The 27,142-nt window shown below is 48.4% G+C and overlaps 1 protein-coding gene across 3 annotated transcripts in view; it reads left to right on the forward strand.

The window, feature by feature from the left end:
• NUP214 (nucleoporin 214) overlaps nucleotides 1-27,142 on the forward strand; it is a 42,630-nt gene that overhangs the window by 9,805 nt on the left and 5,683 nt on the right. Inside the window, exons 13-32 of one of the 3 annotated variants that reach the window (XM_087944090.1) lie at nucleotides 212-378; nucleotides 710-798; nucleotides 1,830-1,919; nucleotides 2,673-2,822; nucleotides 3,752-3,910; nucleotides 4,929-5,032; nucleotides 5,169-5,351; nucleotides 6,284-6,369; nucleotides 7,319-7,402; nucleotides 8,304-8,555; nucleotides 11,037-11,192; nucleotides 12,195-12,303; nucleotides 14,314-14,389; nucleotides 15,279-15,378; nucleotides 17,723-17,822; nucleotides 19,130-19,194; nucleotides 19,981-21,750; nucleotides 23,611-23,681; nucleotides 24,427-24,580; nucleotides 25,311-25,460. In XM_087944090.1, coding sequence (XP_087800216.1) covers nucleotides 212-378; nucleotides 710-798; nucleotides 1,830-1,919; nucleotides 2,673-2,822; nucleotides 3,752-3,910; nucleotides 4,929-5,032; nucleotides 5,169-5,351; nucleotides 6,284-6,369; nucleotides 7,319-7,402; nucleotides 8,304-8,555; nucleotides 11,037-11,192; nucleotides 12,195-12,303; nucleotides 14,314-14,389; nucleotides 15,279-15,378; nucleotides 17,723-17,822; nucleotides 19,130-19,194; nucleotides 19,981-21,750; nucleotides 23,611-23,681; nucleotides 24,427-24,580; nucleotides 25,311-25,460 — 4,115 coding nt within the window. The remainder of the gene's footprint in view (nucleotides 1-211; nucleotides 379-709; nucleotides 799-1,829; nucleotides 1,920-2,672; nucleotides 2,823-3,751; nucleotides 3,911-4,928; nucleotides 5,033-5,168; nucleotides 5,352-6,283; nucleotides 6,370-7,318; nucleotides 7,403-8,303; nucleotides 8,556-11,036; nucleotides 11,193-12,194; nucleotides 12,304-14,313; nucleotides 14,390-15,278; nucleotides 15,379-17,722; nucleotides 17,823-19,129; nucleotides 19,195-19,980; nucleotides 21,751-23,610; nucleotides 23,682-24,426; nucleotides 24,581-25,310; nucleotides 25,461-27,142) is intronic. The other 2 variants (XM_087944092.1, XM_087944091.1) reach the window with 2 other exon arrangements.

Below are 27,142 nucleotides of genomic sequence, written 5' to 3' on the forward strand. Positions count from 1 at the left end.
GATTCTAGGCTACACCCTCTCTTGACGCCGCCTCTATGACCTTTCTCCTCCTGCACCCAGGCCCTAATCTGAAGATGTTCCAGGCTTGGTTCCTAGCACCTCTTCATTTTATAAGTCAAGACAGGTTGATCAATGCCGAGGAATATCTAATTCAAGAATGCTAGGCGGCGGTTGCTTTACCTATTTTCATTTTTGAGTTTTCCCTCTTCAGGTTCGCGGCTGCCGAGTCTGCTGCCCCTCCCACCAACACCGGCCAAGGTTCTTCGCCCTTCCTCTTTCCCCCGGCTGCCAAGTCTACCCCTGCAGGGTCCCTAAGCGTGCCTACGCCTCCTCTTCCTCCCGCCCCCATAAAGGCTTCTACCCCGGTGACTTCAGCAAGTATGGTTCAGTCTTTGCTTTCCCCAACTTCCTTCCTTGTGGTTGTCTTTGTCATTTGAGTGTAAGCTGTTGGGGCAGGGGCGTTCCCCGTGTTCCCACCCATCTCTGTTCTTCTCAAAGTGACCCACTAACGGAAGGCGGTCCTCGATTTACGACGGTAATGGAGCCCGGAATTAAGTCATTGCCGTTGTTAAGCAGGTCGCTCCTAACTTTACTTTCCTTGGAACGGGCGTTCGCCTCGTTTTGTCTTTGAAGGGTTTAAGTCGTAACTGACCTCTAGCAGCAGTTGTGCCAGAGTGTGTCCCTCTTTTTGTGTTCTTGCCCCCAACAGTGCGTCCACCTCAAAGCGCTCCAGCCGCCTCGGGCCTTCAGAAAGCTGCCAAGGTATCCCCCGTGGCTCCGAAATCGAGCCCTTCTCAGGTAAGAAGGAATTGGATCACTCTTCCGTGAATTGAGCCCTTCCGTATTTAGTTTAGTTTAGTTTACTTTGTAGTCGTTGCACCTCGTACAACGAAATCAAACACTGTCTTCAGTGCACATCGTGACCATGCAAATAAACACAAACGCACACCCTTCACACGCCACACATTGAATGGAAAACTCCTGACACCACACCAACACTGCACTATACAGCAGAATTCAAAAGAGCTACTGCCCTGGGATAGAAGCTGTTTTTCAGCCTGTTTGTCCTTGTTTTTGGTATTCTGTACCGTCTGCCAGGTGGTAATACTGTAGTTCAAAAAAAGGGTGCCCAGGATGAGATGGATCTTTGAGAATGTTTTGAACTTTCTTAAGGCAGCGGGAGCTATAAAGCTCTTCCAAAGAGGGGAGAAAGCAACCAATTATTTTCTGGGCAATGACATTAACCCTCTGGAGTGCTTTCCTATCTGCCACTATGCAGTTGGCAAACCATACAGAGGTGCAATAAGTTAAGATACTCTATGGTGTAGCGGTAGAAGGTCACCAGCAGTTTTTCATTCAATTGTTGTTTTCTGAGAAGTCTCAGGTAGTTTTCTCTCTGCTGGGCCCTTTTGACCAGGGATGCAATTTGAGCCCCCCAGGTCAGGTCCTCTTTTAGGGCAACACCCAGAAACTTAAAACTAGCCACTTGCTCCACTCAGTTTCCATTGATAAGCAAGGGCTGGAGGTCCGATCTGCCTGATTGCAAATTGAAAACTGGGATGTCTATGCAGGAAGAGAGGGTTGAACATCTATGGGTATCGACGGCATTGCCAAACTGACAGCCGACGCGCCCTTTAATCGTCTTTATTTTGCCTGTGGAAGGATGTAAACTTCCATGTGGGTTTCATCGCCTTTCCCAGGTGGCTTCGGTGCAACAGCGTGCCTACAATTCCTTCCTTCAACCGGTTGTGGGTTTTCTCTCTTCATCCTGATCCTTCCTTCTACTTGATTCGTTCTCTTGATGGACGCTTTCATGTTGCCCCTTCCAGATTCGGCAGCAGCCTGCCGGTGTTGGGGTGGAGAAGCAGCCCTGCCAGTGGAAAGAGACGGATCCTGTCATTGTCGGGATAAGAGAAGAGGTATACTACCTTTGCCCCTGGGGACTCTTCTTGGAGTTTTGTAAGAGCCTGTTAGAAGATAGGTGTTGTGGCCTGTTGGCCGCCAGTCCCTCCAGCAGCTGAATTGGAGGAGGAGGAAGAGGAGGGGTGGCAGTCAGGGTCAGCATCAAGGCAACCTGGGAGCTCCGGGGGGGGGGGATGGAGAAGGAATGGAGCTGTCTCAGAGGGACAGAGGCAGAGCCTGGGTCGTCCATCAGCCTTCAGATGGAGAGTCAACAGCCCCCAGGCCTGGAGGTGGCTGATGAGGAAGGGGGACGGGGGTGGTAGAGCGGGTCAGGGGTCTGGGCACGCTGGGTGGCTGATGAGGAAGAGGAGGAACAGCCGGGTCCAGTGCCTGATGTGCGGATGCACAGAAGTCAGAGAGGAGAGGAGAGCGGTGGAAATCTATGGGCTGGTCCTTGGGACAGAAGAGCCACCGCTGCTAGCAAAGCTCCACCCTAGCTCTGAGGATAAAAGGCAGCGGGCGGAGATGAATAGCCGTGGCAGGCAACCATACATCTCCCCTGCCAGGTGGACTTCTTAGCCTGCAGTGAGAGGGAAACTTTTTGCCTGGGCTGCCGGCATTCCTAATTAAAAGAATCTTTGCGTTCACTTCAGAGGGGTTTGTCGTGTTTGGGAGCTCCCTCTTGTTGAGCTCTTCTCTCTCTGCCTCCCACTTGTCATTCCCCGGAACTGAGCTTTCTGTTCTCGACCGTCCACTCGATTCACCCGCAGATCGCCCATTTCCAGAAAGAGTTGGAGGAACTGAAGGCTCGAACGGCCAAGGCCTCGTTTCAGGTGGGCAGCGAAGAGGAGAGGAAGAAGTTACGCATGGAAGCTAGCGACCTGCACACTTTCCTGCTGGAAATCAAAGAGACCACAGAGGTAAGGAGGGGGCGGTGAAGTCGCCCGGTACCGAAAGCGGCAGGTTTGGGGGTAAAAACAGATCTGTTGTTTGAATTCAGGCAATCAATCAGAATAGAGCTGGAAGGAACCCTGGAGGTCATCTAGCCCAACCCCCTGCTCAAGCAGGAGACCTTTGACCATTTCAGACAATTGGCTGTCCACTCTCTTCTTGAAAACCTCCAGGGATGAAGCACCTACAACTTCCGGTGGCAAGCTGTTCCACTGGTTAATTGTTCTCCCTGTTGGGAAGTTTTAATTCCAGGTTCCTTCTCTCCTTGGTTAGTTTCCATCCGTTGTTTCTTGTCCTGCCCTCAGGTGCTTTGGAGGATAAATAGCTTGCTTCCTCCTCTCTGTGGCAGCCCCTCAGATACTGGAATGCTGCTATCATGTCACCCCTGGTCCTTCTTTTCTCTAGACTAGCAATAATAAAACCAGGAGCAGATTATTTGTTAGGTTCAGGCATTTATTTTTTCCCCCTCTGTTTTCCTTTATTATTTTCAACGTATTCTACTTTAATATTGGTATCCTGCTTTTAGTATTTGTACAAACAATTCAAGGCTTCAGAACATGTGCAACACACCTTCCTCCTCCTCTCCTCCTCCTATTTTACCCACAACAACCCCCTTTGGAGGAAGGTTGGGCTGAGGTAAAGGAACTGTCCGAAAATCACCCAGCCAACTTTCATGCCTAAGGCAGGACTAGAACTCCCAGTCTCCTGCTGATTGGCTCAAGGTCACCCAGTAGACTTTCATGCCAATCACCGTCTCCTGGTGATTGGTCCAAAGCTCTGAGCCAGCTTTCATAGCTGAATGCAGGACTAGAACTCCCCAGCTCCCGGTCACTCAATACATGGTCATAAGACAAGGACAGCCTGTAAGCCGCCTCTTTCTCTCACCCGCCTCTTGCAGTCTCTTCATGGAGACATCAGCCTTCTGAAGACCAATTTGTTGGAAGGCTTTGCCGGGGTGGAGGAAGCCCGGGAGAAGGACGAGCAAGCTCACAACTCGGAGTACCTGCACCTGCTTTACAAGAAGCCTTTGGACCCCAAGAGCGAAGGGCAGCTTCAGGTAGGAGCAGAGCAGCCTGATCGGAGCCCAGAAGCAAAGCCTGGAGGATCTCTCTGGTCTAGAATGTCTGATCAGGTGCTTTCTGGAAGCTCCTCCAGAGGACCAGGAGAGACCCAACAGGTCCTCTTCTGTGTCTGTTGTCATCTAACCAGCTGGTCGATGGAGGGAAGAGATGCCTGAGATTCAGGAAGCGGGTTCGGCATCAAAAACTAGTTGCTAGCCGTAACCCTATCTGGAGGAAGAGGAGGAGGAGTCACTTTGTAGTGTGGGAAGATACCAAGGATTGAAGTGGGAAGGGGGGAGGAGAGCAGAGGAGGGGGAAGGGAAAAGAGAGGGAGAGGGAAGGGGAGAGGAGAAAGGGAAGGGAGAAGAGGGAAGAAAGGAGAGAAGGGGAGAAGGAAAGAAGAGGAAAAGGAGTGAGGAGAGAAGGAAAGAAGAGAAGAGAGAAGGAAGAGAGGAGAGGGAGAGCAGAGGGAAGGGAAGGAAGGAAGGAGAGAAGGAAAGAAGGAAAAGGAGTGAGAAGAGAGGGGGAAAGAAGAAAGGAGAGAAGATAGAAGGAAGAGAAGAGAGGAAAGGGAGAGGAGAGGGAAGTAAGAAGGAAGGGAAGGAAGGAAAGAAGAAGGAAAAGGAATGAGAAGAGAGAGAGAAAGAAAAGAGGAGAGGAGATAGAAGGAAGAGAAGAGAGGAAAGGGAGAGAAGAGGGAAGAAAGAAGGAAGGGAAGGAAGGAGAGAAGAGGAAAAGGAGTGAGAAGAGAGAGGGAAAGAAAGAGAGGGAAGGGAGAAGAGGAGAGAGAGGGAAAGAAGAGAGGAAAGGGAAGGAGAGGAGGGGAGTTATATACTGATCGTGGGCTCCAAATACCTCCAGATCTGAGAATGCCAGAGAGGCCACCAAGCCATCCCTGACTGTTTGGTTAATCCCAGGAGGTTGAGGGCCCAACATTCCCCCTCGGGCAGCTTGATCCACCCCTGAAGAACTTCCCGCGTTTTGAGCTGAACGTTGAAATGTTCTCCCGGGCAGGAAATTCGCCGCTTGCATCAGTACGTGAAGTTTGCCGTCCAAGACGTGAACGACGTTCTGGATTTAGAGTGGGATCGGCACCTGGAACAGCAGAAGAAGCAGAAGTGAGTGGATTTCGAACGGGGGAAAATGAAGGCATCTTTCCTCCTTTTAATGAGTTGCAAGCACAGCCATGTCCCTTTTTCCCCCCTCGTCCTTTCCCTCCTTACCTCACTCTCTCTCTCCGGGCTCTTGACCTAGGCGCTTAGCTGTCCCCGAGCGAGAGACTCTCTTCAACGCCCTCACGAACAACCGAGAGATCATCAACCAGCAGAGGAAGAGACTGAAGAAGTTGGTCGACGGCTTGTACGAGCTCCGTCTGTACAACCACGTCGCTCAGTGGAACGCGTCCGCTCCCAGTGCTTCTCACCCCGGCATCCAGAGGTGAGGACTTCTTGAAGAATTCTCCCTTCCTCTCTTGACCCATTTGGAAAACGTTGGGGAGGGAGGGATCTTTCTGGATTTGCGTGGAACATCGTTTTGTTGTTTGTTTTAGCTGTTGGTAGCTAGTGTTCCAATATTTGAGGGGTTTCCCCAAGGAAGAGGAAGGCCAACCTAGTCTCCAAAGCTACCTGAAGGCAGGACAAGAAGCAACAGGTGGAAACTCATCAAGGGGAGGAGCAACCTCGAAGCCTATGGAGATTCTTAAGTCATCCATCAAGTGGCGGTTGTCCCAAAGGTGCTTTTTCAAGAGGCAACTGGACTTTCTGGTTTTTCTCTGAAGACTTTTCTCATCACAGGGCAAACCTCCAAAATGAGGTGGCCTCAATGACCCTCTAAAAGGATGCAAATGACCAGCTGTCTGCGAGGAATATAAATCCTTCCGTTCCCCGCCGTTCAGTCAGAGCTGAAGAAGCTTCCGGGATGGGAAGCGAAACGTCTTCAAAGAAAAAAAACAAGGACGTCCAGTGGCCTCCTGAAAAAAAAAAAGCCCCTTTGGGACAACCAACCTAGAACGAAAGAGAAATTTCTGGAGAACAATTGATCAGTGGAACAGCTCGCCTTCTGGAGCGGTGGGTGCTCCATCGCTGGAGGCTTTTAAGAAGAGGCTGGACAGCCCTAAATGCTCGAGCAATGGGTTGGTCTAGAAGACCTCCGAGCTCCCTTCCAGCTCTGTTAATCTCTTCTCTTGCCATACCTGAATTGAATGAGAATGAGATTGTGGAAGAATAATGCCGCTGAATTGGACCTGGTGGTGTACGAAAGGTTTTCCAAGTCCTTGCACTCACTTGCACTTGGGTTGTGAGCGGTGTGGCGATTTCACACCTCACTTTTGCATGCTTTTTTTAATCCCCCCTCCTCCCCTTTCATGACAGCTTGGAGAGAGAGCTGGAGAATCTGAGCAACGCCTTAACAAAAGCCACGCTGGAATCTTCCACCAAAGCTTCTTCCCCCTCGCCTGGTAAGTAAGTAGGCCCCGCCGTTTACTTGACCAGCTTCTACGGAAGCAGTGGACCGTTGCCTCCTTCCTAGGGCTGAGAGAAAGCAGCTGGCTCAAGGTCCTCGGCTGGCTTTGTGTGCCTGAGGCAGGACTAGAACTCGCAGCCTCCCGGTTTCTAGCCAGACTCTTTAACCAGCGACACCCACGCTTGTCTCTTCATAGCACAGATAGAGGTCGCACGCTGACTTCTAAAAAAGACACGAATTTGAAAAGGAACTAAATCAGCTTTCGATCCCCTACGGGTAGTCCTCAACTTACAACAGTTCATTTAGTGACCGACGTCACAAACCACAAAAGATCCGTCTCATCCTGGGCACCCCCTTTTTTTTTTTTAACTATTACCATCTAGCAGACGGTACAGAATAATAATAATAAAAACAAAAACAAATAGGCTGAGAAACAGCTTCTATCCCAGGGCAGTAACTTATTGAATTCTACCGTATAATGCAATATTAACACAATATCAATTGTATAGAATGCAATTTCCCTCTCCCCTTTTTGGAAGAGCTTTAAGAAAGCTCAAAACATTCTCTCATTGCCTTAAGAAAGTTCAGAACCATTCTCAAAGATCCATCTCATCCTGGGCACCTTTTTTTTTTTTTGGAACTATTACCATCTGGCAGACGGTACAGGACAATAATTAAAACAAGGACAAATAGGCTGAAAAACAGCTTCTATCCCAGGGCATCTATCCTTTTGAATTCTACTGTATAGTGCAGTGTTGGTGCTGTGTCGGGGGCTGTTGGTTCAATTTGTGGAGGGTGTGTGTTTGTGCTTATTTTCATGGTCATGATGTGCACTGAAGACAGTGTTCGATTTCATTGTAGGAGCTGCAAAGACAATAAACTAAACTAAACTAAACTAGAGAGCAAACTTAAAGCAAGGTTTTTTGTTCCCTGGTTCTCTACAGCTAAGTTGTCCCTCGTGAAGCAGGCTCAGCTAAGGAATTTCCTCTCCAAGAGAAAACTGCCACCTGTCCGCTCAACCGCACCAGGTAAACGAAATCAACATCAATATATCAATAAAATCAATATTTTCCATTTCAGGACAGGAAACGAGTTACTTCTCCTTTTTGCGTTTAGCCGCTGAATTTTCGATGATCCGTGTAGTTCTCACTTTAATTCAGAGCATTTTGAAGCCATTCAAACCCAAAGGCTTTTAATCCAGTTCAGGTAGCCCTTGACTTATGACCGTTTGTTTAAACGACCGCTTGAGCTAACAGCGGCACTGAAAAAAGAGGTTTTATGACGGTTTTTCACACGTACAACCGTTGGAGCATCCCCGCGGGTCACGCGATCAAAATTCGGACCCTTGGCAACCGACTCGTATTTACGATGGGATTCGCTTAACAACGGTGGCAGGAAAGGTCACAGAATGGGGCGGAACTCTTGCAAAGTGAAACCTAAGAAACGTTTCACTTTGCAAGATAAATTTTGGGCTCAACCCATATTTTATATATATATATATGTATATTTGTTTGTTTGTTTATTTTATTTGTTTGTTTGCTTGCTTGTTTGTTTATTTGTTTGTTTATTTATTTATTTGTTTGATTATTTGTTTCTTTACTTGTTTGTTTGTTTGTTTACTTGTTTGTTTACTTGTTCATTTGTTTGTTTATTTATTTACTTGTTTGTTTATTTGTTTATTTACTTGTTTGTTTACTTGTTTATTTGTTTGTTTATTTATTTACTTGTTTATTTATTTATTTACTTGTTTGTTTGTTTACTTGTTTGTTTACTTGTTTACTTGTTTGTTTGTTTATTTGTTTGTTTATTTGTTTGTTTGTTTACTTGTTTGTTTGTTTACTTGTTTGTTTATTTGTTTGTTTGTTATTTGTTTGTTTATTTATTTGTTTGTTTACTTGTTTGTTTATTTATTTGTTTGTTTGTTTGCAGCAACTCTGTCCCAGTCAGCTTTCCTGTCTCTGAGATACGACGAAGACCTAGATGAGATCAGCTCTGCGTCTTCAGTCGCCCAGTCCTTGGAGAACGAGGACGTGGAAGCGGTGGATCAGGAGGAAGTGGAGGTGGTGGTACCTGTCCTAGCGCCTCGTCACGCCCCGGTTGTACGGACTCCTTCGATCCAGCCTCCCCTGCTGTCGCAGCCCCTGCCTCTTGGCAAACCCCACATCACGACGGGCACTTTAAGTGAGTCAAGTGCAGCATTTAATACATTGCTTGCCCTCTGGAGACCCTCTCCGGACGAGATGGGTTGGCTAAGACCTGCGAAAAATGGATGAGAGGAAGAGGAGGAGGACTGTGGGGTCCTTGGTGCTGTCTGAACTTGCTTGTTTCCTGGCAGGCGTTTCATGACCCAGCTAGGTAACATCATCAGTGCTAGTAAAGAGTGGGTTTTGCTGTCAACTTGTATTCTAGTGGCTTGTCCTGTCTGTGTGTGTATGGGGGTGTCTTAGAGGTTCCTTGCTTGGGCTGTTTGCTGTTAGAAACTTGCATTAAAATTAGAAGTCCTAAAAGCGGGCAGAACTCCCTTAACAAATGTCTCCCTTAAGAACGGAAATTTGGGGCTCCAAATATCGTCGTAAGCGGGAGATTCCCCTGTCTTTCACCTTCCCTGAGATGCCTTCAAACTCTTTTTCTGGAGCCAGCAAAGACAAAAAAAAATTATCCTGAGCCATGACAGCATTTCCTCCACTTCCTATCTTGGAAGAATTAGCCTAGTCGGCCTCTGAGGATCGCTGACCTTCCATTTGGGAGCGTGGAATCGTGGTCATAAAACAGACTCCGAATCGTGGCCTGGATCCAGCTGAAGGATCCTGGCTCTCTCGCCTTCTCAAGAAAGCAGGGATTTTATTTTGAAATTGAAAGAGAATTTGGAGAAGAGTTGGAGAGGAAATCCATTTCCCCATAGACCTCAGGGAACATGAAGAGACCTCCACTTACAACAGTTCATGTAGTGACCATTCTGAGTTAAAATGGCGCGGGGGGGGGGGAAGGGACTTACGACCATTTTTCACACTTAACGGCCATTCCAGCATCCCTATGGTCACGTGATCAGCATGGGACCAGTTGGTATGTAGTTCGTTTGTATCTTAGCATGACGCAGAAGCTAAAATCAAAGTTTTAAAAGATTTCCCCAATCCGAGCACAGGCCAACTCCCAGAATCCTTAGCCACGGGACAAATTCCCAGCTGGGGAATTCTGGGAACTGTAAAAAGAACTTGGGAGTGCCTTTCAGCTCCCACACTTCCCAGCAAGGGTGGAGGATTCTGAGAGTTGAAGTCCTCTTTAAGTCCAGGCAGGCGCTGTAGCTTAATCAACACATCACATTCAAAACAAGCTGTGGTTTAAAGTTAAGTGAAGCCATCTAAGGAGAGTCAGTTTATTCAACCTAGTTTAATAGTCCCATGACTGTTTCCTTCACGTTGTTTCGACTTTTGAGATTATCCCAACCAAAGATAGATAGATAGATACTGCAGATAGATAGATAGATAGATGATAGATAGATAGATAGATAGATAGATAGATGACAGATAGATAGATAGATAGATAGATAGATAGATAGATAGATAGATGATAGATAGAGTAGGTAGGTAGGTAGATACCGTAGATAGATACCATAAGTAGGTAGATAGGTATAGGTAGGTAGGTAGGTAGATAGATAGATGATAGATAGATAGATAGATAGATAGATAGATAGATAGATAGATAGATAGATAGATAGATAGATACCGTAGGTAGGTAGGTAGGTGGGTAGGTAGATAGATAGATGCCATAGATACCGTAGGTAGGTAGGTAGATAGATAGATAGATAGATAGATAGATAGATAGATAGATAGATAGATAGAAATAGATACCATAGGTGGGTAGGTAGGTAGGTGATGGATAGATAGATAGATAGATAGATGAATAGATAGATAGATAAATAGATAGATAGATAGGCAGGGAGGCAGGCAGGTAGGCAGGAAGATAGATAGATAGATAGATAGATAGATAGATAGATAGATAGATAGATAGAAAGAAATAGATACCATAGGTAGGTAGGTAGGTAGGTAGGTAGGTAGATAGATAGATAGATAGATAGATAGATAGATAGATAGATAGATAGATACCGTAGGTAGGTAGGTGGGTAGGTAGATAGATAGATGCCATAGATACCGTAGGTAGGTAGATAGATAGATAGATAGATAGATAGATAGATAGATAGATAGATAGATAGATAGATAGATACCATAGGTAGGTAGGTAGGTAGGTAGGTAGGTAGGTAGGTAGGTAGATAGATAGATAGATAGATAGATAGATAGATAGATAGATAGATAGATAGATAGATACCTAGATACCTAGATACCTAGATACCATAGGTAGGTAGGTAGGTAGGTAGGTAGGTAGGTAGGTAGATAGATAGATAGATAGATAGATAGATAGATAGATAGATAGATAGATAGATAGATAGATAGATAGATAGAAATAGATACCATAGGTAGGTAGGTAGGTAGATAGATATAGGTAGGTAGGTAGGTAGGTAGGTAGATAGATAGATACATAGATACATACCATAGATAGATACCATAGGTAGACAGACAGACAGACAGACAGACAGACACACACACACGCACACATATGTATCTCTCTTTCCCCCCCTCTCTCTCTTCCTCTCTCTCCCTCCCCTAGTGTCTACCCCTAGGCCCATCCTACCTGGGGCAGAGAACCCAATGTTGGCAACGAAGACAGTGAAGCACCGAGCTCCCATTCCTACTGTCACTCTCCCAGCCCCCCAGGCTGCTGCAGAAGCCGCCTTCCGTAGACAGATGGCGAACCAGAATCCAGGTAAACTCCAGCATGAACACCTGGCTTACAGATCGTCCCTGACTTAACGGCCCTAATGAAGTCCAGAAATGTCCACTGCTGAGCGAGACGGCCGTTGTGTGGGGTTTGCCCCATTTTACCACCTTTCAGGCCACTGTAGTTAAGTGAATCACCGCTTCCCCATTGATGTTGCTTGCCAGAAATTCGCAAAAGGGGTTTGCCTCACTTTGCAATCATCATATATATGTATGTATGTATGTATGTATGTATGTATATGTGTGTGTGTGTGTTTTCTTAAGTTTTCGCGGGTACTTACATGCATGGCATTCAGCTTTGTTCGGGTATTTTCCCACGTCATTATAGTTGTGCTTTTAAAGTTGTAGCAACGTTTCGGCAGAATCTCATCTGCCATCATGAGGCTTCTGTATTGTGTTCGTCTGTGAGTCAGACTGTAAAACTGCAAACAACTGTAAAAGTCTGACTCACAGACGAACACAATACAGAAGCCTCATGATGGCAGATGAGATTCTGCCGAAATCATGATTTATCACTTGTTGCTTGTATGTACACTGAGAGCTTTTGCACTGGAGACAAATTCCTTGTGTGTCCAATCACACTTGGCCAAATAAAGTTATTCTACTATTCTATTTTCTTTCTATTCTATTCTATTCTATTCTATTCTGTTTTCTTTCTATTCTATTGTATTCTAATTTTCTTTTTATTCTATTTTCTTTCTATTCTATTCTATTTTCTTTTTATTCTATTCTATTCATTTCTTACTCTATTCTATTTACTCTATTCTCTATATTCTATTCACTTCATTTCTCATTCTATTCTATTCATTTCTTATTCTATTCTATTCTATTTCGATTCCATTTGATTCAATTGTTCTATTTTATTCTATTTATTCTCTATATTCTATTCTCTAATCGTTTCATTTCTCATTCTATTCTATTGATTTCTCATTTTATTCTCTATTCCATTCTATTCATTATTTCCTTGCCCTTTATTCTTATTCAACAGTGGTGAACACCTCCCTGACCGAATCGACTCTGAAGAATGTCCCTCAGGTGGTAAATGTCCGAGAGCTGAAAAGCAGTGGGTCTCCCCCAGCCGTTTCTCCAGCAGTGGGGTAGGTCACCTCTTCCTTCCTCCTGTCTCTTTTCCAAATAAAGGAAATATTCTTCAAGCCGGATAGAAACAGATTCTTCGCAGAATCCCCAAAAGCAGAGATATTAGGAGTGGGTTGAGTTCATTCATTGTTAATGTTAACTTTTTGGCTGCAGTGTGTATTTATAATGGGCAAAAAACAAAAAAGATATTTTAAAAAATGTGCAGGCTTCAATGAAAGATGTTTCTTTTCAAAGGTGAGGGAGGTTGCTTGCTTTCCACAATTGTGTTTTGTCCAGTTTTGCAGTCTTAGCTTCCCACCCCAGTCAGTTGTCCTTGAATTTCTCCGGAGCAGCTTATTACCAAAGCCAAGAACACACAGTGTTGCTTAGTGGAGCAAAACTCTGCTATAAAACTCTGGACATTTTGCCTTGGAGAAGCTGGACAGTTGTCTTTGAAAAGCCCACAATTTCTGATGGCAAGCCGTTCCTCCGATTAATCATTCCCTTTCCACCCACTGCTTCTTCTACACAAGTGGACAAGGGAGGGGTTGTGTGTATACAGTTTCTAGGAACTTAACAAGTCTTAGTTAGCTATCTTGGGCGAACCTAGCCAAAATTAAGGCTAGGTTTGCCCAACGTAGCTAACTTGTTAAGTGAGCTGTGCCCCCATTTTACGACTTTTCTCGCCGCTTTGTGAAGCCAGTCGCTGCCGGTTAGTCACGCAGCTGTAAAAACTCACCCGCCTTCTCCCCGCTGACTCGGCCGTCATAAATAGGTGTCCGTTGCCAAGCGGATCACGGGGATGCTGCGTTGGTTGTAAGTGTGAAAAACGCTCACCCGTCGATTTTTTCCCCCAGTGCTGTTGCAACTTTGAATGGTCACTAAACAAGTCGGGGGGGGGGGGACTACCTGACCGGAAGTAGGAAGAAATTCGTCAAATGCTCTGGATTCAGAGTTGGGGAAAGAGCTGGAAAGAAAATGCTCTCTCTTTCTTTCTCTCTCTCTCTCACTCTTTCTCTCTTTTTCTCTCTCTCTCTCTCTCTCTCTCTTTCTCTCTCACACTTTCTTTCTCTTTCTCACTCTTTCTCTCTCTCTCTCCTTCTCTCTCCCTTTTCTCTCTCTCTTGCTCTCTCTCTCACACTTTCTTTCTCTCTCTCTCTCTCTCTTTCTCTCTTTCTCCTTTCTTTCTCTCTCTCTTTCTCTCCCTCCCTCTGTCTTTCTTTTCTCTCTTTCTCTGTCTTTCTCTCTCTCCCTCTCTGTCTTTCTTTTTTTTTCTCTCTCTCTCTCTCTCCCTCTCTTTCTTTTTCTCTCTCTTTCTCTTTCCCTCACTCTTTCTCTTTCTCTCTCACTCTCTTTCTCTCTCTCACTCTCTTTCCCCCCTCTCTTTTTCCCTTTTCTCTCTCTCTCTTTCTCTCTTTCTCTCTCTAATTATCCCTTCCTTTTTCTAAATCGGGGTCTGTGTCTGAGTTTGTGTCTCTGCTAAGCTGCGGTGATAGATGATAAATCTCCCCCTCTCTCTCTCTCTCTGCTTCCACTGCAGGGGAAAGCCATTTGTCTTTTGTTTTATGCTGACCTTGGACATTTTGTCAGGAGTTGCAAATCACGAGCCAGTGAAACTTCATCATTATTATTATTATTATATTTTTTTCTCCCCAATTTCTCTGCTGAGAGTCTGCCCCGAAGCCGCTTCGCTGCTCTTAGCTATAAATGTAGATCCAAAAGGCTGCAATTCTCACTGTCAATATCGGATTTTTCAGCGGGGAAAAGGTCCCTGCTTGGCCATGACTTTGTGTCAGCTGCTTCGTCCCAGCCCGGCCTACCTTACTGGATTGTCGTTATGGGAATATAAACCTGCCTTGAATTTTCTCAGGTGCTTGACGAGAGGGGAGAGATTAGTGATCGCAGACACGGGTTGGTTTCTGGCCTAGATTCCCCTCCCAAAAGTAGATTATGGAACAGAAGACGTGTTTAATTTGCTCCCTGAGTTGTTTGGTTGGGTTCTATCATTCTTTTCCCACTTCCTCTTCCAGGTCATCACTTCCTCAAAGTGCTGCTCAAGGTGTCCATCAAGTTTTGGCTATGGTGGCAACAAATCAAGTCAACCAGGTACGGCTGATTTCTGGGAAGAGATTCAAGGAAGAGTGAAAGGGTCGAAAGGAAGGGAAAGCCAAGCCGGAGGAGGCTGTGGCTGAAAGGATGCTGAGAGCAACAGCAATTAGATTTATACACCGCTTCCCAGTGCTTCCCAGCCCCCTCTAAGTGGTTGACAGAGTCAGCCTATCGCCCCCAACAATCGGGGTCCTCATTTTACCAACCTCGGAAGGACGAGTCAACCTTGGGCTGATCAGGATCGAGCTCCAGGCTGTGGGCAGAGTTAGCATTTCATATTGCATTCTAACCAACGTGCCACACCTCAGAAGCGAGGGAGGGAAGGAAGAAATGGAGGAAGAAGGTGGGATGGAGAGGGAAAAGAAAGGGAACAAAAGAGAGAGAAGGGAAGAGAAACAAAGGATGGGGAAGGAAAGGGAACAAAAGAGACAAGGAAAGAGAAAGAAATAGGATGGGAAGAAAAGGAAAGGGAACGAAAGAAGGGAAGAGAAAGAAATAGGATGGGAAGGGAAGGGAATGAAAGAGAGAAGGAAAGAAAGAAATATGGGAAGGAAAAGAAAGGGAAGGAAAGAGAAAGAAATAGGATGAGAAGGAAAGGAAAAGGAGCGAAAGAGAAGGGTAGAGAAAGAAATAGGATGGGAAGGAAAGGGAAGGGAAGGAAAGAGAGAAGGAAAGACAGAAATATGATGGGAAGGGAAGGAAAGGGAACGAAGGAGAGAAAGAAATAGGATGGGAAGGAGAAGAAAGGACAAATGAAAGGAGAAGATAAGATAAACAGATATAAATTTTCCCAAGGCCTCCCTCAATGGAAACTTCTCATCTGCTTTCTGGACCATTTGTGCCCTGCCTGTTTTCTCACCAATCCCTTTTTACTTTAATATTTCAGGGAACCCCGTCAAGCACCCTGAAGATGCAGGCGCCGCCCAGTTCGGCAGCAGTGACCGTGGCGCCCATCAGCCAGACCTCGGTTGGGAAGAAGAATTCAGGTCAGTTTCGATCGCGCCCCGTCCTTTTGCGAGACGGTCAGAAGGGAAGAGCCAACCTGGACAGCATCTTTGACCTTGCTGTGAAGTACAGCAACCCAAGAGATTAAAAAAAAACAAAAAACAAAATCCCAGCAATTAAAGTCCAGATTTTTAACTGTCGGGCATCCTTAATTGACCCGGCTTGTCGCAAAAGGGGATTAGATGAATCCCCCCCCCCCCCACTGGAGCCGTCGTGAATACGAGTCAATCGCCAGGCTTCCAAATTTTGACCCCCTGATGCTCCAACCATCGCGAAAGTGTCAAAAACGGTCGTAAGTCCTTTTTTTTTTTTTCCCAGCACCGTTGTAACGCTGCGAAACAAAACCATCGTAAGTCAAGGAGCGCTTCTGTTCGTTTATTTAAGAGATCCGCCTGGCTTACCCATCTTGAAACCCAGCCCCGGCCGGCTGCCAAACACAATAAAATTCTAAAAGCTGAAATTAAATCATTTAACCCCTGGGTAAAGAACAAATCTTTATAGCCTTCCAGAAGGCTAAAGGGGCCGGCAGTGGGGGGGCTGGCCAGATGTGGGGCGTTATCCCACGTTTTCAATTACGCACCACTTGGAGAGATTAAGCGTAATCCCTTCTTACAAATGCCGAAGGCAGGAGCTGGGTTTCTGACAGCGCTAAGGCATTTCTGCAGCCATTGGGGTTGCACAGGTCCCTGAACTCAATTTTTGGGTAGAGGGTTTGAACTCCGTAGAATAAGATCTGTCTTACTTTATAGCTGAATAGGGACTCGGTGGCTAAAACGCTGAGCTTGTCGATCATAAAGGTCAGCGGTTCAGCGGTTCGAATCCCCAGCGCCGCATCACGGAGTGAGCTCCCGTTACTTGTCCCAGGTTCTGCTGGGAGTACTGGCACCCAGTTGTGTTCACCACACGACAAAAAAGAGGTTGAGACTCTAGAAAGAGGGCAGAGAAGAGCAACCAGGATGATGAGGGGACTGGGGACTAAAACAAATGAAGATCGGTTACAGGAACTGGGCCTGGCTAGTCTAGGGAAGAGAAGGACCAGGGGAGACATGGGAGCAGTCTTCCAATATTTGAGGGGCTGCCCCAGAGAGGAAGAAGGGGTCAAGCTATTTTCTAAAGCACCTGTAGGCCAGACAAGGAATAATGGATGGAAACCGAACAAGGAGAGATTCAACCTGGAAATAAGGAGGAATTTTCTGACAGTGAGAACAATCAACCCATGGAACAGCTTTCCCTCAGGAGTTGTGGGAGCTTCATCACTTGAGACCTTCAAGAAGAGACTGGACTGCCATTGGTCAGAAATGGTGTAGGGTCTCCCACTTGGGCGGGGGGTTGGACTAGATGACCTACAAGATCCCTTCCAACTCTGATTAACTGTTACCTGTTACCTGCCAACCGAGCAGTTCGAAAACATGTAAAAAATGCAGGTAGAAAAATAGGGACCACCTTTTGGTGGGAATGGAACAGTGTTTCTCCGTGCACCTTTAGATAATAAAAAAAACCCCTCCTTTTTAAAACAGAATCAAAACAGAATAATAACAAGAATTGGAAGGAACCTTGGAGATCTTCTCAAGCCTGCTCATTCTGGACAAATTGTTATCCAAACTCTTCTTAAAAACCTCAAGTGATGGAGCCCCCCCCAAAAGCTTCTGGAGACAAACCATTCCAATGAAACGAATTAGGATAGTTTATTTTTTTTCCCCAAAACCTGGTTATGCTACAAGCCACAATCAAGAAGAAGAAACTTTCCCGCCCCTCTCTCTTTCTAAGGCCTTGGTAGCCGACGGAGCATTGAAACGTTGCAACTCAGACCAGGCCTGGGGTGTGAGAGGTCTGCAAACTGGCAAAAAATAACTTACGCACTTAGGGCACAATTGAGCAGAAACTGTTAAGTCTTCCTGCCAAGCATGGTCAGCTGAGCCCTCCTTCCTGAGCATTGCTGCGCATTCAGCAAAATGTGCAGGTGCGCCAATGACAGCCGCACCGAGAAAGTCAAAGCTTGGGGCCCGATGAGCTCCGGGACGCAGGAAGGTCAAGGAAGAAGAAAAAATGGGATCGTGGCAACGTTCATGGATTTGGAGAACTGAAAGGAAAAGAGAAGAAGTGCTTTTCGATTCCCTGTTCCCAACAGTTGGAGAGTCCCAGCTCACTAGAAAGGGGGGATCTGTTCTACCCCTAAACATCTGTGGGTGGTTATAAATCTTGGGGTGTCCTGGAATGTACTGAAACTTTCCTTGGTGCTCTCTGAGCCGCCTTGTTTTCTTTGCAGACGTTTCATTATCTGCTAACTTTCATGATTCTTTCTCACGTAACTTTTTCACGATGCAGGAGCCGCAAAGACAGCCACGCCCGTCCCCACGCCGCCAGCGACGTCCATCTCGGCCGCTGCTTCCCAGTTCAACAAAGACTTCACGTTTGCTTCATCGGGGTCAGTACCGTCCACCTTCCCATCCTCTCCTCTTTTCGAACGCTGGGGTGGCCTTTTAAGGGAGGGGGCGTATAGCGCAGTGGTGAGACTCAATAAATTTTACTACCGGTTCTGTGGGCGTGGCTTGGTGGGTGTGGCTTGGCTTGGTGAGCGTGGCAGGGGAAGGATACTGCAAAATCCCCATTCCCTCCCCACCCCACTAACCTGCTTTCCAGCTCCATTCTCCTGTGCAGGGCAACCAAAGGAGACCCAGCCGAACAGCTGGGACTCAATGGGAGGCAGAGAATAGATAGGGGCGGGGCCAGTCAAAGGCGGTATTTGCCGGTTCTCCAAACTACTCAAAATTTCCGCTACCGGTTCTCCAGAACCAGTCAGAACCGGCTGAATACCACCTCTGATATAGCGGATGTAGCACCAAGCAGCGATCCAAGAGACTTTTGTCGTTTGGTCCTCAAAGAGAAGAACTACATTTTAGTGGTGTGGTGTGGTGAGCGAGATGAGAGCTGAGTCACCTCGTTTTGAGTCTCGGTGCTTTCCAAGAGGCAGAGACACCCAATTCCCAGAATTCCGCAGCCGTGCTGCAAATAATCTTGGGAAGAGGAGTCCACGCCTCCCGAAATTGCCACTGTTGGGAAACGTGGCTCGATAGGTAGTCCACGACTTGCAAACCATTGGTTTAGTTCAAAGTTACAATGGGACTGGGAAAAGTGGCCCACAGTCGCGCTGACAACCATTGTCCTCTTCCCTCCCCTCCCCCTCAGTCACATGATAAAAATTTGGGCACTTGGCAACTGGCATGTACTTGTGTCAGTTGCAGCCTCCTGTGTGTGTGTGTGTGTTTGTGTGTGACATGATCAACTTTTGGGTCTTCCCAGCCGACTTCCGACAAGAAAACTCAATAGGAGGGGAAGACAGATTTCTTGGACAATGATGTAATTTCATTCCATAAAGTAGCAATTCGCTTAACCAGGTGGTGAAACCGGGCGCGGCTCCCTTCTGTAACGACTGCCTCGCTTAGCAACAGAAACAACTCCAGCCTCCGTTGTGGTTGTGAGTCAAGGGCTCCCTGAATCCTCATTGATGATCGAGAGAGATAACCATGGCCGCCCCCTGGAATTCGACCGAAATCCTCGGTTGTACGTAGGAGAGAGAGAACGAAGGGTGCCCCCCCCCAAAAAATCAGACAAGCTGGGGGGAAAAAACCAACCATACATGGCAGCGTAGAAGAAGCGACATATAAACCTTGCTGCCATCTATAAGGCAGTTCTTACAAATGGGGTGTTGGTTTGTTTTGTTTTCAAATTTAGGGCTGGGTTTAACTTTGCCGCGGTCCCTGCTTTAGCTGCGACGGTGGCCTCTTCTGCTTTGGAAGGTAAGTTTTGGGGTACAGTGTCTCCTGATTGAGCAAGGCGGGAGGTCAGACTAGAACAGGGGTCGCCAACCTTTTGGACCTCAGGGACCCCCAAACTCATAATTTTAAATCCCAGGGACCACTAACCGGTTCTGTGGGAATGGCCTAATTTGTGGATGTGACTGGCTGGTCATGGCTTGTAGGTAAATATTATAAATATTTATATCAATATTGAACTGTTTTATTAAACAAAGAGCAGCTTTTACCCAAGATCAGGCAAAGCAGGCAGGCACATTGAGTTGCTCACAGAATCCTTCGGTGATCTATCTATCTGCCATCGGCTAGTTCAGTCTGTCACATGAAATTTGCTTGCCGTGAGTCTGCACTGAATAACAGAACCTTCAGTCCTAAGGGAGGTTCGGCTGTGCTTAAAAGCAGAGCCGAAGGTCTAAAGACTAGCTAGAAAGCAAGAAATCCAACCGTTTCCTGCTTCCTAGCTAATCTAAATCTCCCACAGCTGATGGTCGGAAAAAGGAAAAATAGCAATTTGTGTTTCTGCGCAGGCTGGATTAATTGCTTTGGGGGGGTTGCTCTGGGGGTGAGATTTATCTGCGGCCCACCAAAATTTTCTCACGGTCCACCAGTGGTTGCCGACCGCTGGCATAGAAGACCTCCAAGATCCTTTCCAGTTCTGTTATTTGGAAGAGGAGCAGGAGGAGGGAAGGGTGTCCTGCTTGAGCAAGGGGTTGGACTAGATGGCCTTCAAGGTCCCTTCCAACTCTTGTCATTTTGTTATTCTTTTGGCAGCCACAACCACCCCAGCAAAAGAGTCGAACCAACCCGAAGCCTTTTCCCTTGGAGGAGGAGGAATGAAATTTCCTTCCGTCCCGGAGACCCCGTTTACTTTCGGGGGTCCCAAGACCGCCGGCCTTCCTGCCTTCGGGAGAGCCAGCTCCGGAGACCCTGCTGGCCTGAGCAGCAACGGGCAAGCGGCTGAGACTCCCCTCCCCTTTGCAAACGCCCCCAAACTGGAGACCCTTCCCCTCAAACTAGGAGATGCAGCGACCCAGGCCTCGGCGGCCGGAGAGACGCTGGGCAGTTTCTCCGGTCTGAGGGTTGGCCAAGCCGACGAGAACGCCAAGGCCGCGCCGGCTAAGGGACCCTCCCCCGGCACAGCCGCCGGGCCACAGCCGCCTGGCTTTTCGGCTGGCAACGCTCTGCCGGTGAGCAAGCCTGCCGAGGCCAGCGCCACCACCTTGACCACGATGGGCAGTTCGGCGACCGGTGGCCTCTTCGGCAATGTCCACTTGGTCAATCCTGCTCCTCCCAACGTCTTCGGTCTCGCCACGCCGGCGGGCGGTGCCAAGGCTCCGTTTGCCTTCAGGGGCCCTTCGATCAGCGCCCCCCAAGCGTCGTCTTCCTCGTCTTCGGCCCTTCCGCCGTCCGCCCCAAGCCTCTCCTTTGGGAGTCTCTTGAGCACCGAGGCCATGCCGGCTGCCCTCACGGGTAAGGGAGAGGACGACGCCCGGACAAGCCCTGCCGAGAAGCCGCCTTCGACCAACGGGGCCACGTCACCGCCGATGGCACAGGTTGACCCCCCGGCGTTCATCCCTCCCCCTGAGCAGAGTCCAGCTGAAGTGGCCCCTTTAGCTGCTGCTGCTCCCCCAGCAGCAGAGGCAGAAGGAGGAGGGCAGCTGACGACTCCTTCGGAAGCTGCGCCTGGCAAAGATCTGTCTCCCGCCTTGGCGCCTGGCGAGCCCAAGACTGCGGGGCTGCCTCTTCCTGAAGGCGCTGCAGAAGAGCAGACCCCAGCTGCCTCCACTCCACCGGCCGCCGGTTCACAACCCCCGGAACCCACTGCCTCCCCTCCAGCCAGCACCGCCTCCGTGCCAACCCCGGCCAACAACACCTCTGCCTTTACCGAGGCAATCCCAACCTCTTCTGGCTTCCCACAGCCCTCCGGACAGCCTCCTCCTCCTCCTCCTCTTCCTTCCTCTTCTTCTTCCTCTTCCACCGGCTCAGCCTTCAGCCAGCCCGCCACTGCCGGCTTAACCAATCCGTCTGCTCCGCCGGTCTTCGGTCAGGTCTCCGCACCAGCCCTCCCGGTCTCTTCTCCTTTCGGCCAACCTCCCGCCGCCCCACCGTCTTCCTCGGCCGTGGCCAGCGGGTTTAACACCTCGGTCTTCGGGACGGCAGCCACCTCTGGCTTCGGCCAGTCGGCCTTTGGGCAACAAGCTCCCGTTTTCGGCCAGTCCTCCGCCAACCCTCAGGGTGGCTTTATCTTCAACCAGGCCGGCTTTGGAACCACGCCGGCCTTCGGTCAAGCGGCTTCCTCGGCCCCTCCGGCGTCCAGCAGCGGGAACGTCTTCGGGGCGGCAGCGTCCAGCAGCAGCACGGCCGGCTCCTTCTCCTTCGGACAGCCTTCGACAGCCGCTGGGCTTTTTGTTCAGAGCAGCGCTCCTGTTTTCGGGGAGAGTTCCAACTTCGGCCAGAGCGGGGCCGTCTTTGCGAGCCCAGCTTCCATGACAACCACCACCCCGACTTCTTCGGCCGGCTTCAGCTTCTGTCAAGCTTCCGGTAAGGTCACAAGAGCGTGACACACACACACACACACACACACTGTCATAAATAGGAGTCAGCGTCCATATTTCGATCTCCTGACCCACGGGGACGCCCGAGCGGTGTGAAAAGTGGTCCTAATCCCATATTCCACACACACACACACCCTCGCCCCGCCATGGTAACTTTGAACGGTCAGTAAACGAACTGTTGCGAATCGAGGACCGTGCCTGTAATTGTGCCACACGTTTCGCGTGGTCAGCCAGAGATGAAAATCCAGGGCAAAATTCAATCCTCCCTGGATGGCAGCCGGGAAATAAACTCTGCGCCACCCAAGGGCAGAGAGATTAACATCCAGATTGCAAATTTAGATTTATTTATTTTTTTAATCCTGACCTCTCCCAACCCCGTTTTCTGACTGGAATCCCAGCTTAGGCCGTTTTTCACGTTGAGCAAACATTGTGTAATTTCATGCATTGGAAATTGGCTGGGATTTTTTTATTATTATTATTTTTGGGGGGGGTGGGGAGGGGGTTTCTTTGCTTAAGAAAAAAAAGGCAGCCCGGAGCGCCATTGGCTGAGTAATTTTGCAAGGAAAGGGGGCAAAGAGGAACTGACAATTTCTCCGACTCCTTGGCTCCTTGCCTCCACGCCAGACGACTAATCAGGTTAACCGTGCAAGAGCCCCATTTTCTTGGAAAGAGACTCTGCTTAATTACTGGGACAAAAGGATATTTTAAGGGGCAGGGACCCTGCTGTGTAATTACAACTCGCCAGAAGCGCCGTTGGGAAGAGCTGATAAATTCCTTTTAAATCGGAATCCTTCGTTACCGTTTCGTAGGAATGTAATGATTAACAGAGTTTTAAGGCGTGGGATTATTTTGGGACTGGCTTTTAAAACAAACAACAATAATACACACACACACACACACACACACACACACAGAGAGAGGCTGCAACCAGCATAAATGCAATTTATACAAGGGGCGCCAGAAAATCAGGAAGAGACCAAGCTGTCTCTTCTCTTTCTTCCTTTCCCTTCCTTCTCCTTCCTCTTCTCTTCCCTTCCCGCTTCTCTTTCCCTTCTCTTCCTCCATCCCTTTTCCTTCCCTTCCTCCTTCCCCTTCTCTTCTTCCTTCCTCTTCCTCTTCCCCTGCCCTCCCTCTTTTCTTTCCATTCCCTTCCCCTTCCTTCCTTCCTTCCTTCCTTCCTTCCTTCCTTCCCCTTCTTCCTTCCCCTTCCCTTCCTTCCTTCCTTCCTTCCTTCCCTTCCCTTTTCCTTCCTACCTTCCTTCCTTCCTTCCTCTTCCCCTTCCCCTGCCCTCCCTCTTTTCTTTCCATTCCCTTCCCCTTCCTTCCTTCCTTCCTTCCTTCCTTCCCCTTCCCTTCCTTCCCTTCCTTCCTACCTCCTTCCCCTTCCTACCTCTTCCCTTCCTCCTTCCTTCCTTCCCTTACACCTTCCTTTCTCCTCCCCTTCCCCTTTTTCTTCCTCCTTCCCTTTCCTTCTTCCGTTCCTTCCCCTTCTCTTCCTCTTTCCCTTCGCCTTCTTTTCCCTTCCTCCTTTTTTTCCCACTTCCTCTCCTCTTCCCTTCTATGCTGAACTCAGACCTCATAAGGCATTCATCAATGAACCATAACATTCATTGTCCACATTACGTAGAACGTGGGTTGATGTGTTGGTGGGCCACGTATCACATGACGGTGCTGGGAAAAGAAAGAAAAAAACTATTTACAACCAGTCCTCACCTCTAGCGCCTTCACCGTTTGCATTTTTGAACGGTCGCTAAATGAACGGCTCTTTATTTGCGTGGCTAGAAATGCCAGCGTGCAGTTTTCACAAGCCGTTTCACCTTTGTTCGTTTTCTCTTGATTCTTTCAGCCTTTGGCTCCAGCAGCCCAAGTACCGTGTTTGGCCAAGCCACCAACACCAGTGGGAGCCTCTTCGGCCAGGTAAATCCTTCCAAGCCAGCCATTTTCCTCTCCCAAAATTGCACTGGGTCTGATCAGGAGAAAATCTACTGTAAGGTTGCTTACCGTTTGTAATCATCGACCGTTTAAGCATGAGCCAGCCGGGTGCTGCAAGCAGCCCCCAAAAAAGCCAATACAGGTCCCAGGCTGAATAAACAAGGATAGAACCAAGATCACACAACGTTGTTAGTACCACTTTATACTCCCTTGGTGAGACCACTCTCGGAATTACGTCTCCAGTTCTGTTCACCACAGTACAAAAACTGTGTGTGTGTGGAAAAAGAGCGCAGAGACGAGCAACAGAAGTGATCAAGGGACTGGAGGCTAAAACATAGAAAGAATGTTTGCAGGAACTGGGTATGTCTAGTTTAATGAAGAGAAGGACTAGGGGAGACAGGATAGCAATACTCTAAGATTTGAGGGACTGTCACGGAGAAGAAAGAAGGGATTATTGACTTATTCTCCAAAGCACCTAAAAGCAGGGATAAGAAGCAACAGATGGAAACTAACCAAGGAGAGAAGCGACCTAAAATGAAGGAGAAATTTCCTAATAGTAAGGACAATCAATCGGTGGGACAGCTAGCCTCCAGAACAAGGGTCCCCAAAAGACTTGGGGGTTGGACTAGAAGACCTCCAGGGTCCCTTCCAATGCCGTTATCCTGTTCTAAAGGCTTTGTTTGAATCGGGCAGACCCGGCCTAACATTTCTTCCTTTTCGTCTTTTGCAGCCCTCCTCTTCCAGCGGGGGTCCCTTTGGATCCGGTGGCGGCGGGAGAGCGGGGGGCTTCTTCAGCGGCCTGGGGGGGAAACCGAGTCACGAGGCGGCCAACAAGAACCCCTTTGGCTGTACCAGCGGCGGCTTCGGCTCCTCGGCCAATCAAAGTAAGTGGAACCGAGGGGCTCAGCCCACTGCAGCTTTCCCGTTGGATAGCGGCCTCCTTGCAGGCTGCAGATCCACAGGGCACAAATTTGCATCGGTAGTCCTGGACTTAACGCCCGTTCCTTTAGTGACTGTTTCACGGTTACAACAGCGACCTTTTTCACACTTAGCGACCGTTGCATTATCCTCAGGGTCACGTGGTCACAGACCTTCGGACTCTTGGCCTCCGGCTCGTATTTACGACGGTCGCAATGTCCCCTGGGTGTGTGTGTGTGTGTGTGTGTGTGAGAGAGAGGAGGGGGTCCCCTTTTTTGTGACCTTCTGGCAAGCCAAGTCAATGAGGGTTGCAGGGGTTTAAAGCCCGCTTCACTTAACAACCATGTCGCCAACTTAACAATGGCAATGATTCCCTTAGCAACGGTGGCAAGAAAGGTCGTAAAACAGGGCAAAACTTGCTTTTAACAACTGCCCGGCTTAGCTACACACACATGGGGGGGGGGGTGCTCCCATTTTATGTGGCCGTTAACTCGAGGACCGCTGTGCTGTTTACACTGCTTCCGCGGAGCGCGCTTTCTGCGGCTGCGCCATCGACGCGCTCCTAACCGCCGTTGTCACTAAGTGAACTGTCGTAAGTCGAGGACTGCCTGTAGCTTTATGCTGTCCAAGGGGGAAAAGAAGGGAGAAAACAGGAGGAGGAGATTTTTAATTTTTCCCTCCCTTCCCCCATCGCAGACACATCGAACCTTTTTGGAAACAGCGGGGCCAAAAGTTTTGGATTTGGCACCGCTTCCTTTGATGAGCAGAAGCCGATGGGCACCTTCAGCTCCGGCGGAGGAAGTGTGGCATCCCAAGGCTTCGGATTCTCCAGCCCCACCAAAACAGGTACTCGATCCCCCCCTGCAAGATCCAGCCTCTTAAGTGGCTAGATTAGCACCTCCAACCCTTCCACTCCCAAGTAGCCACTGCCTTATTTGCGGGGAGATTGACAGATAATTGCCCCGGCTTCCGACCGCCAACGGAGCCCCAAATTTCCACCGCTAAAGGTTGCTGGGCGAGTTTTGTCCCCCGTTGCCTTCCGTGCCCTCCGTTGCTAAGCGAGTCGCGGCACGGTTTTTTTTAAGCCTGTGAAGCGAATCGCAGTCCGTCGCAAAAGGGGAATCGCCTGACAGGCACGCACGCACACACCAGGGATGCTGCGGCCGTTATAATTACGAGACGGTTGCCCGGGAATGCTGCAACGGTCGTAAGTGTGGAAAACGGTCGTAAGTCCCTTTCTTCGGTGCCTTTGTGACTTCGGTGAATGCTTGGAAGTCAAGGATTTGCCCTGTAATTTTATAATATCCAGGGAATTCCACCAAATCCAATTCAACCGGCATGCTTTTTTAAAAAAAAATTCACCTCCCTTCCTTCTTTCCTTCCTTCCTTCCTTCCTTTCTTTCTTCCTTCCTTCCTTCCTAAAGTCCTTTCCAGCTCTATTCTCTTTCCTTCCTCCTCCCTCCCTCCCTCCTTCCTTCCTTCCCCTCCCTCCCTCCCTCCCTCCCTCCCTCCTTCCTTCCTTCCTTCCTTCCCTTCCTTCCTTCCTTCCTTCCTTCCTTCCTTCCTTCCTTCCCAAGGTCCTTTTCAGCTCTATTCTCCTTCCTTCCTTCCTTCCTTCCTTCCTTCCTTCCTTCCTTCCTTCCTTCCTTCCTAAGTCCTTCCAGCTCTTCCTTCCTTCCTTCCTTCCTTCCTTCCTTCCTTCCTTCCTTCCTAAAGTCCTTTCCAGCTCTATTCTCTTTCCTTCCTTCCTTCCTTCCTTCCTTCCTTCCTTCCTTCCTTCCTTCCTTCCTTCCTTCCTTCCCTCCTTCCTTCCTTCCTTCCTTCCTTCCTCCCTCCCTCCTCCCTCCTTTCCTTCCTTCCTTCCTTCCTTCCTTTATTTTTTCCCCCAGATCGTTGTTGTCTTTACAGCCAGGGGGTATCTCCTTACATTGGCCCTAGGCTCAAATTCCACCCAGGGAGTATTAAAAGCCTCCTTGGTCAAACAGGAGAAGACAGACCAATGGCTTTGCTGGCTCTCGGACCGGCCTGGATTAAAAATAAAAAAATAAAAATTAAATGTGAAAACGTTCAGAGGAGATTTTGGGGAGAGAACAACACCGATTGCAAACATAATTCTGGGCAATTCCTCATTCCCCCACCTCTTGGGAAAGCTTTTCCTAGCAGGAAAAAAAAAAAGGTGTTGTATTTTACAATAAAAACGGAGGCAATTCTTGGTACCGGTAGGCCTCGGCTTACAACCATTCGTTTAGTGACCGGTCGAAGTTACAACGGTGCTGAAAACAAAACAAAAAGGAACCCACGGCCTTTTTTCAAACTTAACACATTCGTGGCAGCTTCCCCTTGACTTTCGACCATTTCTCACACTTAACGACCGCTGCGGCTTCCCCCCCCTGGGGGAATCATGGGGTCTAAAATTTGGAGGCTCGGCAAATGACTCATACTTACGACGGCTGAAGCCGCCTCCTTTTGCGACCAAGGGAAGGGAGGAAGCCAGGCTCGCTGAACAACCGTGCGAGAAATGCAGCGAT

Source organism: Notechis scutatus, chromosome 15 (genome assembly GCF_049901735.1).
Source record: "Notechis scutatus isolate UNSWTSFEM ecotype Mainland chromosome 15, rNotScu1.2, whole genome shotgun sequence".
Taxonomy (NCBI): domain Eukaryota; kingdom Metazoa; phylum Chordata; class Lepidosauria; order Squamata; family Elapidae; genus Notechis; species Notechis scutatus.